Below are 13655 nucleotides of genomic sequence, written 5' to 3'. Positions count from 1 at the left end.
ACCTTCTGGGCTCGGGATTGACCCTTTCAAAGTCCTCCTTTGCAAGATCAATTGCTGCATGCATATCGTTCTGCCATCAGCAAGCCAGCCGACTACTTGCTGGCAGGCCCCGAGCTCACTCTACTAGAGCAGTAGCTGCAACCACTTCTTTCCTCTCTGGAATTCCACTGCCTGACATCTGCTGTGCAGTTACCTGGAGCTCGGTGCATACGTTCACCACGTTCTACTGTGTCGACAGACCTCCCGCTTAAGAGTCTAGTGTTGGCCAGTCAGTATTGCAGAACCTTTTTGTATGAGGTTGGTAAGTCTTCATTGGTAAGTTATGCTGGGAGCTTGCCTGCAGCCATGGGTATTATTGTACTACTGTTTTGTATTCTATTCGCAGCATGTGAATCTATGAAATATCCAATGCTGGAGAAGGAATATGTTACTGAACTGTAACTCTGATTCTCTAGCATTGGTATCTTTCATAGATTCACATGCGACCCTCCCACCTACCGTGTATGGCTCGTCTTTTGGCTCTTACTGCCACTAACGTGCTTGCCAAATCTGAATTTGGCTGACAGGAGAGGAGTCAAGAGAGGTGTTCCTGTTGGCTGTGAGCAGTATGACCCAAAGTGACTGATCAAGCACAAAAGTGACTGAAAGTTTTCAGTTTAAGTTTAAACTGCTCTGTGTTACCGAGGATTACTAGTTACAGGTAAAAAACGTATTCCATATCAACCACTGAGATGAGGAAAAGTCAGGGAGCAGTAATGACTCCCAAAAGGTTCCCATACCAGTTTCCCCTACATCACATAAGGAACGACGGGAGAACTAGACGAGAAAGAGTGATAGAACAATAAGGATTGCCCACGCTAATAGCTCAGGAAAGTCTTCATTCTGTTAAAGACAAGGAGGCAAGCATTATGCTTTATCTTTCTTTAATACTGCCATATCAGCATTTCAAAACTTTAACTTTAACTTTTATGTTTTGGTTTTTCTTACATGTTACTTGGAAAAAAACAAAGCAGGAAGTTACAAGTTTCATATCTCAACTGAAATCAACTAGGTTTCAGAAACCACGCTTCCCATAATCCTGAGTCCCTTTGTAGTCCTGACCTCTAGCCCCACACCAATCAGTGTCCAGATAGGGGTATAAACACTGACTCCCCTAGGTCCATTCCTTTCTTTTGACATCAGAGTTCTAGAAGTACAGAGAGTACAGAGAGTCCACAAAATGTTAAACACAATCCATAAGGCCTGCTCTTGATCCGCAGCTGGCGTGAATGATCGGTCCAACGGGACATCTTGCCAGATCATCGATGTATACCCTGACTTGCTCATGTCGCCTTCTGATCGTCTCCTATGAGGACAGAAAAAATCATATTAGGGCGGGAATGAACTACAAATGGAACACAATGCATGACAGCTTTCGTTCGCTCAGTCATTTCTCTCATTTGTTTCATTCTTTTGGGTGGGATATAATGCTCGCCTCCTTGTCTTTGATAGAATGAAGACTTTCCTGAGCTATTAGCGTGGGCAATCTTTATTCTATGACAAGACGGGAGGCTCGCATTATGCTTGTTCAAAGCTTGCTATCACTCTTCAGTATATCAGATACTGGCTTGAAGTAAAAGGTCTTAAAGGTGGATTCAGAAGACCAATCTGCAGATTTCATAATATCTTGTAGGGATACTCCTGTCGCAAACGCTCTAGAAGCCATTGCTCCCCTAGCGGAATGTGCACCAAATAAGGATAAGTCTATCCCTGCCCATTGAATGACCTCCCTCACCCATCTCGCAATGGTCGCTGTCGCTACTGCGTGGTGAGGCTTCCTACACACTATAAGCAAATGGGTTACGCTGCGCGGTCTAATCTGAGCTGTTGCTGCTTCATAATCTTTGATACATTGCGCTACGCATAACTTCTTATTCTCTGCAAAATATGGGTAGGAAATTACTCTGGAATCGGTCTTTGTTCTTTTCGCGATAGTAAACGCTACTCCTTCTGGATAAAATATCTTTCTATCGATTTCCAATGCTTTCACGTCTGATAACTCTCCGGCACGCTACTAGACATAGAAGCATAGCTAATTTGCCTGATAGTTGTGACCGGGATAAAGCTTCATTTTCCGGCCACCTAAGGAATAACTGAAAAACGTCTCTAACGTCCCATAAAACCGCATACTTTGGCTCTGGCGGCCTTCTCAATTTTATACCTTTGAGGAGCCCTAAGATTGCTGGGTGCTTTCCTACTGCATTATTTTCTATTTTATTGTGCCCTGCTGAAATTGCGGATCTGTAGACCCCTATCGTTCTGTAAGCAGAACCCTCCTGGAATTTTGAAGCCAAAAAGTTCAGGATGTTCACTAGAGGTGCTGAAATGGGATCCAGACTGTGTTCTGAACACCACTGCGCCCAACTGTTCCAAGCCGTGTTATAGCTCCTAACGGTGGAAGGCGCCCAGGAATCTGCAGCGAGGTTCGAAATTCCTGGAAAGTTCCATCTTCTCCTGAAACCCTGCAGGCAATCGGCTGCAAGGAACCCACTTCTATGAGCGGGTGAACCCGACCGGTCGGGTTGAGTAGAAGGCCCTGGATGCTCTGAACTATCTTTGGAAAATCCGTAGGAAGTTCCATCGCTACTGGAAACCAGGCCTGCGCCCTCCAACAGTGTAGCACCATCACCACTTCCGCTTTGTCTCTGCGGACTTTCGCTAGAGCTCTTGTGGTCATTGCGAATGGCGGGAAGGCATAGTGAACTGTTCCGTTCCATGGATGTAGAAAAGCGTCTGTACCCGCTGCTCCTGGATCTATCCTCCAACTGAAATATTTCTGCATCTGCGCATTCAGTCTGGACGCAAACAGATCTATGTCTAGGGGTCCCCATATGTCCTGGAGACGCTTGAAAATTAGAGGGTGCAGCTTCCAATCGCTGGAGTCTACAAGATACCGAGAGTTCCAGTCTGCTATACTGTTCTGGCTCCCTGGAAGATATTCTGCAGTCACCGCAATGTCGTTCTGAAGGCAATATTCCAGAAATCTTTAGCTAATTCCGCTAGCATTCTGGATCTTGTTCCCCCCAATTTGTTGATGTAGCGGACTGCTGAGATGTTGTCTATCTTGAGCAATACGCAACATCTTATTTTGTCCTTCGTGAACGCTCAAACTGCGAAGGAGCCTGCTAGAAGTTCTAGACAAGTTATGTGGAGATTCAACTCTTCGCCGGACCATTTCCTGCCTGTCGGGGTTTGTTCGCACCTGGCTCCCCAACCTGACCTGCTTGCGTCTGACTCGATGGTCAGTTCTGGAACATCTCTGAAAAAATCGCTCGTCCGTTCCAGGCTTCCATGCTCTCTAGCCACCACCGTAGCTCTGTCATGGATTCTTGGTCTAGGTTCACTAGCTGATGATATCTCAAGCCTCCGCAGAGATGTTTGATCTTGAGCCTCTGGAATGCTCGATAATGTAACAGTCCTGGGAAGATGGCCTGAATGGAAGCTGCAAGCAGACCTACTGTTCTGGCCAGATTCCGAAGCGAAATTACTAGCTTTGCAATCACTGTCCTGAGCTCCTTCTTTATCGCTCTTACTTTGTGACCTGGAAGCTCTAGAGTCGCTTTCACGGTATCTATGGTGAAGCCTAAAAATTCCAATCTCTGAACTGGCGCTAATTGGGACTTCTCTAAATTGACTAAGAATCCCAGAGATGATAGGAACTTGAAAATCCACTGCACATCTCTCGTGAGGGTCTCTTTGCTGGATCCCATCACCAGGATATCGTCCAGATAAATAATCATACGAATACCTCTCTCCCTGATAGCTGCAGCTACTGGCTTCATCACTTTCGTGAACGCCCAAGGTGCTGACGCCAGCCCGAACGGCAGGCATGCAAATCGCCAAATCTCTTTCCCATCGGAACTGGAGATACTTCCGAAAGGTAGTTGCTATCGGAATCTCTAGATAAGCGTCTTTGAGGTCTAGACGGACTAGCCAATCTCCCGAACTCAATAGGTCTCGGAGGAGATGTATGCCCTCCATCTTGAAATGGTTGTATTGTAGCCAAATGTTCAATTCTTTTAGATTTATGACTGGACGAATCTTTTCCCCTCTGCGCACCTGGAACATATTGCTGAGGAAAACCTGACCTTCTGTGCTCTCGCGCTTGATTGCGTTTTTCTCTACTAATTTGCTTAACTCGCTGTGTAAAAGCGCTTTCTCTTCTTGTGGCATGCAAATGGGGAAAGGTTCTCTGTACTGCTTTGGGATGTCTATGAAATCTAGGTGAAGGCCCGCTACTGCTTGTAAAACCCAAGCATCGCTAGACAAAACTTGCCATTCTCTCAGAAAACTGAGAGTTCTGCCTCCGATAGGAACAATTGGTGTACTCACCGCCTGTTGTGCCGGGCTGACGGAAAGAACCTCTTCCTCTGCGGCCTCTTGGATGTCTTCCTGTGGCCGGGAAAAAGGTGCCCTGCTGACGCTTTTCCCAATATTGAGCGCGTGGACCTTGTGGCCTTCTTTGATAGCTGTAGCGACCGGATGAACGACCTCCGACTCGTCCGGTCCCAGTAAAAACACGCGCGGGAAATATCTTCTTTATAGAGCTCTGAGCTCTCTCGAGGGCTGAGTAAGTGCCAACAAATTGAGACATTTCCTTTGCGAAGGCCTCCCCGAAAAGAAGGCCTTTGGTGCCCTCACCTGCTTCATACGTGGCTAGATCGCTGAGCTTACTGTCGATCTTTAGGAGGATGCCTCTTCTACGCTCTGAAGAGAGTGCACAGTTGGCGTTACCCAACAAGCACAGTCCCTTTGAGCCCAGTTACCTAGGGCGTGAATGTCTACTGGGGTACCAGTATCTTTTGATTTTTCTACAAGGTCCATAATCTTTGCTAGTGGACCTGCTAAGTCCAGGAGCTTATCTTGACACCCTTTCCACGCACGATCGATGCCTTTCCTAACGTCTCGTGCTGTTTTGGTCACAAAAGTGACAATTTTTGGGTCTAATTCTGGTGTATCTGCCAGCTTCCCGGGCAACTCAGGCCGTGGACATTCTGATCGCATGCAGGATCGAACTTCTCTGTCCAGCAGCTTCCTGATGTGTTGTGACATGTATAATGCCACTCTGGGTGAGGGCACCAGAAGACTTTGGGTGTCTAATGGACTCTGGGTCAAACATATCGATTACGTTGTCTTCTTCCTCGAGAAGAGTTTGCGGAATTGGTTGAGGGAAATCTTCCTCCTCGCCGCCTTCGTCGTCGAGGGCGTATCCCTCTTCATATTCCCCTGAATGGTACACCCCTGGGGCAGGGGGTCTGATGTGGCCATCTGCTAATGTTGCTAGAAAGGCTTCTTTCAATCTGGCGACTGGGTCGCTTTCACTTTGGGGAACAGAGTCAACCCTATCTTTTGTGCCCGAGGGGGTCAATGAGTCTGCGCTCTTCTGGGCTTTTTTACCTCCTTTACTTTCAACCCTCATCTGAGGGTGTCCAGCTGACGTCCCCTCCCCAGGGCTGTCAGCCCGTCTCTTCCTGGCCGCCAGCTGTTCCTGCTGCTCAGCCATGCATGCTTCGAGCATTTCCAACCTTTCAGTCAAAGGTTGCACCCCTTGGGAGACTGCTTGAGAAAGTGAATCTCCCAGTACACTCTTGAAGCTGAGGGATAAATCTGTGTCTTGCCAAGTGGGTTCTTCTTCCCACTCTTGTTCACTCCACTCTGGTGTGGTGGACTGGGAATCTCTTGGGTGCGATGAGTGAGCCATTGAATAATGTTAGCAGCGCTAACTTCTCGGGGTCAGCTGAAAATGAAGGCTCTGAATCAGAGTTTACCTCCTGTGCACTCAGGCTAGAAAGCACAATCTGTGAAACTGTTTCACGTTCTCTACAGATCCAGCAGATGCCACCAAGAAATGTCTTTTCTCCTTTTTTTTGTTGAAAATTTCTCTCAGGTACTGACTCGCACGACCCTCCGCTCCGTTTCGCTATGTGTACGCGCGAAAAACGAGCGTTAGGGGAACATGGAGCATGGCGGGAATGTTATGAGGCTGAACCTGCTTCGTTGGGTCCTAAAGCCCTGCGCGTTCGGCGGCGCGAGCCGTCTCCGCGCACACGCGTATAATGTAGGCTGCCGCAGGGTCCTTGAGCCTTCGCCTTCGCAAGCGAAGACTCCGCATACGCCGGAGGAGAACGGGACGGCTGCCAGAAGCGAGCGGCTTTGCCCGCGGCTCCGCCCCGCCTCTCCGCACTCCCGTTCCTGTTAGAATTGAAATAAAAGTATGACTGGGGAAACCACTGGTAATACGCGCGCGCGCGGCTTCTACACAACGTTACAAACGCTGTAAAATAAACTCTCGACAGCCATCAATCAAACACCTGTTAGTCTATCAGCTAACTATCATTGATAATAACTACATTTAGTGACTATATTATAATAGGCAACGATAATCCAAGAACATAAACATGAGACATAACACTTATCTCAGTATGGCAGCAAAAAGAAAGAGGAATGGACCTAGGGGAGTCAGTGTTTATACCACTATCTGGCCACTGATTAGTGTGGGGGTAGAGGTCAGGACTACAAAGGGCCTCAGGATTATGGGAAGCGTGGTTTCTGAAACCTAGTTGATTTCAGTTGAGATATGAAACTTGTAACTTCCTGCTTTGTTTTTTTCCAAGTAACATGTAAGGAAAACCAAAACATAAAAGTTAAAGTTTTGAAATGCTGATATGGCAGTATTAAAGAAAGATAAAGCATAATGCGAGCCTCCTGTCTTGTCATAGAATGAAGATCACTATGACCGGTAAGCCCACACAGCGGTCTAGTCTTTGGAAAATACTCCATCATACTGGGAAGTTTAGAACTTGCACAGCTGACAGCAGAGTGAGCTGCAAATGCTGAGCTGCATGGCCATCCCCACAGACACCGACCAGTACTCTTAGAAGACGCCACTGGAAACCGTGTCAAGGCTGACCTAGACGGCAGAAGAGGAAACCGGAGTGCAGATGGTTCGCCGCCGGAGAGCACAATGCAGCAGGTATTGTATACGGACATAGGGTTCAGTGGCTAAGGGGATGTATGCCGAGCCAGCAACCTGAAAGGAAACGAAGCAGAGAAGCGCGAGGGACATTGAAAGCATCTGGTAAGCCCACGGAGAACGGAAGGTTTCCCGGGTTGCCCAATAGTGTATGCCACTTCATAGAAGCAATACGCAAGCATAGTGAAATCTGTGAAGAAGCTAACATACCTGTAAGTTATGCCATGAAGGGGTTGTTGAACCCCTTGAGAGGATAGCTCAGGGGCAACATGCTCACCTTGAAAGCAAGATGACACAGAGCAACACAGGTTCGATCCCCAGGCCCCCGTTGGAAACCTCTGGGTATTAAGTGCGTTATAAATAACCTATCATATATCCTATTACACCTTAAAAGAGAAAGCAAAGTAATTGTGAAAGAAAGCCAAGTAAAAGGGAATGCACGGGGATAAGGGGCAGAGGCCCATATTTGAAACAAACACTGTTAAACGAGGAACAGTAAGCCAACAGTTGGCAATATCGTTTCATGGATAAATGGAAAACTCATTGTGTGAAAGTCCTGGCAGGAGAGTACACCAGGTGAAGAGAAGTTGAAGGAAGAATATATCCAGGAAGATCTATGCCCTTGAGATTATAAAGTGGTATAAGAGTGAAGACGGTAAAAGGAGAATTCCTAGGAAGTATCTTGCCCCTAGGATTCATCATTTGAAACTGGAAGAGCAATCTGGGCAAAAGAGCGATTTCCCTGTGTGCCAAGAGGAGGGAGGTATCCTCTTGGGGTTCTAAAGAACTTCGTTATTCTTTGTTTGAACATTTTATATCGGTATAGGGAACCAGGTGAAGAGAGACCCATTTCCTAGAACTTTGAATATTATCCAATTGGAACATTTTGGTTGGATTTACATCTTTGTGTTGAAGTCGAACATTTGTGCACCTTGAGATCCAGAGATATTGTCCTTTGAACTTTTGAGTTAGTTTTTGGAGTGTGATGACCAGAATATGATTTCAGAGACATAGGAAGTATTTTTTGGACATCTTGACAAATGACAGACACCTAGGTTTTTGGTTGAGGTAGGTAAATACCTCATAGATTATAGATAGTGAGGCATTTCCCAACCTCTTATTGTTTTGAATAAAAGTTTATAACCAAAACCACGAGTCCTCTGTGACTCATTCCTGGCTCCTCACTGAATCCAGCATTGCCTAAGGTGAGCCATCGTCCCCAGTTTTACAACATGTTGATGCATATTCATGCTTCGTACTGCTTTGCAATCTATTCTAAAAGCATGTGATTCTATGAAACATCCAATTATGGAGAAGGAATAAGTTATTTACCTGCAACTCCATTCTCCAGCATTGGTCTCTTGTATAGGCTCACATGTGAGCCTCCCATCTACGCTGCATATTTGCCTATCTTTGCACTGCGTTATACAAATTTGAAGAAAGCCTCCAGGGGTGGAGCTAAGGCAAGTGGTGCCAATTGGCTACAGGCTAAATGACTCAAACCCACTCAGAAAGAAAACTAAAGTGAATGTAGTTTCTGGGTTCTATGAAACTGCTCAATGTTACCAAGGATTTCCAGCCTGTTGACGGGGAAATGTTCTGAAAGCCTGTTACCAAATGCTGGATAACTGGAGTTACACTGGAGTACATTATTTCATAATGCAGACCCACTAATAGTTAAGCAACTTAATCACTTTCAATCTGTCTTGCAATTGTGAGGCATTTGGGCTTTAGATTCCTTTGCAAAACATCTGTATCTGTTGAGCTCCTTTTGAGATCTGTTTTTTTTCTACTGTCCTCCACAGATCCTGGCAGCGGCCCTGGCTGAATGCCACAAGAAATCTAGTGTCCTGGGCAAACCCTTCGCCCTGCGTGTCTTTGTTGCTGGCAGGAATCGCCTAGAGAATGATGGTGCCAGCGCCCTAGCAGAAGCATTCACGGTAGGATGCCGCATAATGCTGCAGTGTTGTGGTTGGTCTTTTCTTGTGAACTGTTTGGATCTTTACTTTTCCACTATTTGGGTTTTCACAGGTTTACATGTGTTAAACAAGATGTTCTTTTTACTACTTTCCTCCTACATACTTCAATGGGTCATCTTAGCTCTTTGCTATTGTTTGCTTTCTGACTCGACTTTTTGGAGGTAAGTAAAGCCCTCCGCTGTACTGCCCTTTTTTTTGCTCACTTTTATGATGAATATGATCAGTCCAGAAGACTACCAGTACTGGTCGACCCTGTCTCTCTTAGTGAAATTCTTGTAACTTTTAAATTGCACACATCACCTGCCATGCTTTTACTTTTTACTAGTGCACTTTTGCATTTCACCAAACATACCATGTACTGTAAAATGGCCTGGCCGCTTTCCCGGGTAAAATGTGGCATATGTGTGTGTGGGGGCTGGTTCTGTCTGGACCCTGTCCACATCCATGCCACAGTGTGTCTGTTGCTGGGAATATATGATTGGGCAGCCCCTGCCAGTTCGAATGATGCAACACCTTACCATCGGTGGGCTGAGGGGCAACTACAGTCCAAATCCTATATAAAAGGAAGGTCTCAAGCAGCCATTCGACAGCTCATCCTTGGAGCCAAGACCCCCTGCAAAGAAGTGCAGCCCGCTGACCACCCAAGGATGACTGTTCCAGCTGACCAGCATTGCCTCCAGCCAAGTCCTGGGGAAGCCGATCTCCTCTCTTCTGATCTCAAAAAGGTTCTCCTCCTTACTTTGACTGATGCACTGGTGGGAACAACCTGACGCTACCCCTACTCGAGGATCCGTGGCCGCTGAGTCTTTGGAAGTTTCCCTGGGCCACATGGTGCACTGATCAACTCTCTGCAAGGCTACCTTGCTTTAGCTGTCACTGTTCCAAGTTCAGCCTGGCACCTCTTCAACTTGTGGAACAAGACTCCTGTCCCTGCCGTTTCAGCCTTCCTGAAAGAAGCCGAGCAGGGCCATTTCATTTGCTCTTGCTAAGAGGAATGACTGTGGGGGTTTGGGGTGGGTTGGGGGAGAAGATTCGGGCTCTGGCAGCCCCTTAAGCTCACTGTTGTGCTAGCTGCATCTACTTGTGTTTTTATATTCCATGTTCTTTTAATTGATGATTTAAGTTTGTTTTATTCATACTCGTTGATGTGCTGCATATTTTTGCTAATTTCCACTTCCGTACGTGCGGGTCCTGTATCAAGCACTTTTACACTCGCACTTTATGCCTAGGCCATGCCTTTTTGGCGCTGTGAATTGCTTACAAGCTCCCTAGCAAGTTCCTGTTCATGATTGTTCTTCCACGTTGCACCTTTTGTATTCTGGATATTGCATCCTTACATAGATTCGGTTATTGCAACACTTTCACACATTAATTTTATACTTAACTTCCTGACATGGCCTAGTGAAAAACCTGTTGAGGCCGCAGGGACTGACCTAGTGATATCAATCAAGTTGAATTTAAAACTGGATAAAGCTAACATAGGTAACGAGCAAAAAAGTACTTCACTGGCCGAGAAGAAAGTTTGTTTGTTTATGAAGCGCTCCCAACCCGGAGGTATCTGGGTGCATGACAATGCAAGATATTTTCAGTTTCCTAGTTGTGTTATTGACTTCATCGAAGTGAAATGAACCAGGCACTCTTAAATCCTTCCTCAAAAAGGCTGTGGGAGTCTTGGGCAAAGAGATCTTGCTGGCAGAGAAATCAGTTGGCCAAAAGGAGGTCCCGGATCTGATCTCAGCTGATCCTGAGGTCATGCTGCGACACGCAGACAATCGGAGTACCCACAATACTTCTATTCCTTCAGTGTGTTTCAATGGCGATGCTAAGGAAGGGGGGACGTGCACCACAATTTTTGCCGGCGATAGGTGATTTATCGAACAACACCTCTAATAAATTGTCCAGCTTGAAGGAGAACTATACTGAGTATGTCTTTGGCACATGCCTGGCCAGATCCTCAACGTCCACGAGGCTCTCCTGAGTCTAGAATCCAAGATTGCTACATCTTTCTGCATTTAGTAAACAATCTGACCGCAATAATGCATTTATCCATAACAAGGGTGATCCCCAGAGAGTATCTTTTAACTCTAATAATAAAGGTAAATTAGCTGCCAATTTGAATATGTGCGATCCCTAGTGTACCCTATTTGCCAACCATAAGGGCAGTGTATCCCATGATGGGAAGAGCGAAAAGGCTCCCACTCTCCTTCCCACTCCCGTTAATCATCTAATTGATCTGACCAGTCCATCAAATTCTAAGTGTGGGGCTAAATACATGACAGGCCCATTGGGGGCAAGGTGCAGGGTTCCTTTAAGGTACGCTGCTCTAAAATCCCCAAATATGACTGGTTCAGCCTAAACCTACCTCCTCAGGTGTCTTGGAGGAATTATCATTACCGCTGTGAAAACAGCAGAAAGTTTGCTGGAGGAATTAGTGCTGGGTGCAACGAACATCATGCCGTAAATGGGAATTCCAGCTGTGGCCATGTACAATCTGTCACGAATCGCCCATTTCCTGTAGCAAACCGAAGCCAGCAACTTGTGCCAAATATGTTTCTTGAGAAAAGCAAGCCCAAAGTCTAGCGGAAGCTGAAATTCAGTGAGGCTTAGCTGCAGGTCCTCGCTGGTGAGTTAAAGAACCTCAGGACAGAGGAAGAATGCCATCTGGGGTGCAACAAGGGACACAATAGTGGCAGTGGGCAACGTATCCTGTGACCACGAAGACTGTTGGAAGAGGTGTCCAACTACTGGCATGAGACAGCTGCCAAAGTAGGCGGCACTGTTTAGCCACTTGCCGTCACACCTTCGGAGGAAAGGTTGAGCAGTATCCACCACATGAAAGGCATCTAGGGTGTATGAGGTGCCGCGGTTGGCGCAGTCACTTAACCTAAGGCTGCGGAGTATGAATTTCCCCTCTCCTTTGACAATGTATGATCTAACTCTGTCCCATGCATGTGTCTTCCAACCCAATCCGATGCGCACAATTTACGGGAGTAGGCCCACCAAATTGAAAATCTAGCATGGTTTACATGCACAGGTGACCCCATGCAATCATTATACTCCTCCATCAGAGCAGCTTGTAACCAAACACCAAGTCACACCAGAAACAGCCCTCGCATTCTGCAAAGTGCGTGTTCCTTGGAGGCCAACTATGTAAAACGTAAGCTACACACCCTGCACTATGTTAAATCACTGTGACGCCATGTACGTCTTGCTAATCATCCATCATAGTGCGCAAGTGTGTATCATTCATTCAAAAGGTTCACAGTCCACTTTGGGAGATTAATCCAGCCCAAGCACATCCCAGGGAACATCTACTGGCGCAAGCACCTCTGACTCCACCCTGGGACCACACAGCCATGGCATGTGTAGGACGATAACCTAGAGTGAAATGCCTGCCAGCTGCACAAAGCAGCCACACTGCCATCATTCAAGCTGTTTGTTTATGTGTTTTATTACTTGTATTGCGCACCAGACTCGTAGGTATTAGGCCGCATTGCATAAGATAGTCCATAATATGGCCAGTAACTAGCCTATTTACAGGAAGGTGGGCCATTAGTCTGGGGAGTCATGGGCCGACCTAGTAGTCCGCGTCTTTGAGCCAATTTATTTTGCTCCGACGGAAGTTATTATGAGTGATCAACTTTTAGTGGGGAAGGTAGCGAATTCCACAATTGGGCTGCCTTCACCTGGAAGCTGCTGCCTCCAACTCTAGAAAGCTTGAATCTAGGGATCAAGAGGCAATTTGTATTAGATAGTCTGGTTGCTCTTGTCACAGGTTTCATATTTATTCTGTTTGACAGGTAAGGAAGGTGCTGCATTGTTCAAGCATTTGTGTGTAAGGGAGGAAACTTTTAATTTAATTTTATCATGTGTGGAAAGCCAGTTGTTAGCTCCTCTCGGAGATGTGTTCTCTCCTAGCAATGCCTAGTGCAGCTCTGAGAGCATTGTTTTGCAGGAGTTGGATTTTCTTAATGGTTTGTTTATTAGCTCCTATGTACACAGCGTTTCAGTAATCGAGCTTTGATAAGATAAGTGCTCTGGCGAGGGTGATACAACTAGTGTTTGACAGGAAGGCTTTGCCTACTCTAATCAGTTTGCAGGTATATGCCGTGGACGAGGCAAGGCATTAACCTGCTTGTTGAAGGAGAGAGTGCAATCCAAGTAAAATCCTAGGGTTTTTACCTCCTTAGCCACCGTAATAATATTATGGTCTATGTTAAAGCCCGAATATTTGGGACTCCGTTTTTTGAGGGTCGATCGCGTACCCAGGATGATGATCTGTCTTATCATTCAGGCATAGCCCATGGGTGGCCATCCATGCCTGAATGATGAGGTATACCCTGTTCACCAAGGCCAAATCCTTGTCATAATCACCAGTAAGAGGTAGGAGGATCTGTGTATCATCTGCATAATTAGTGTAGGTGATACCCAGATGATCCAGATCATCGAAAAGGGGCTTGGTGAAGATGTTGTATAGGGTAGGGGAAATACAGCAATCCTGGGGCGCTCTGCAGGTGATGGAGATAGGGTCAGCCGCTGCCATGGGCGAGAAGACTCTCATAGTCCTATTACTTAGAAAGGATTGTATCCACGCTATGGCTTATGTTGAAGTAAGCTGCCGAATCCAGTTGATTGCATAAGACCTGGTGATCGACCAGATCAAA

The 13655-nt window shown here is 46.3% G+C and overlaps 1 protein-coding gene across 1 annotated transcript in view; it reads left to right on the top strand.

The window, feature by feature from the left end:
* RANGAP1 (Ran GTPase activating protein 1) overlaps positions 1-13655 on the top strand; it is a 1265070-nt gene that overhangs the window by 300692 nt on the left and 950723 nt on the right. Inside the window, exon 6 of the mRNA XM_069652750.1 lies at positions 8818-8952. Within this exon, the coding sequence (XP_069508851.1) occupies positions 8818-8952 (135 nt within the window). The remainder of the gene's footprint in view (positions 1-8817; positions 8953-13655) is intronic.

This window comes from Ambystoma mexicanum, chromosome 3p, assembly GCF_040938575.1.
Source record: "Ambystoma mexicanum isolate Mex_15411 chromosome 3p, UKY_AmexF1_1, whole genome shotgun sequence".
Classification (NCBI taxonomy): Eukaryota; Metazoa; Chordata; class Amphibia; order Caudata; family Ambystomatidae; genus Ambystoma; species Ambystoma mexicanum.
The sequence above is the reverse complement of the archived record's forward strand: the minus strand, read 5'-3'. Positions and strand labels throughout refer to the sequence as shown.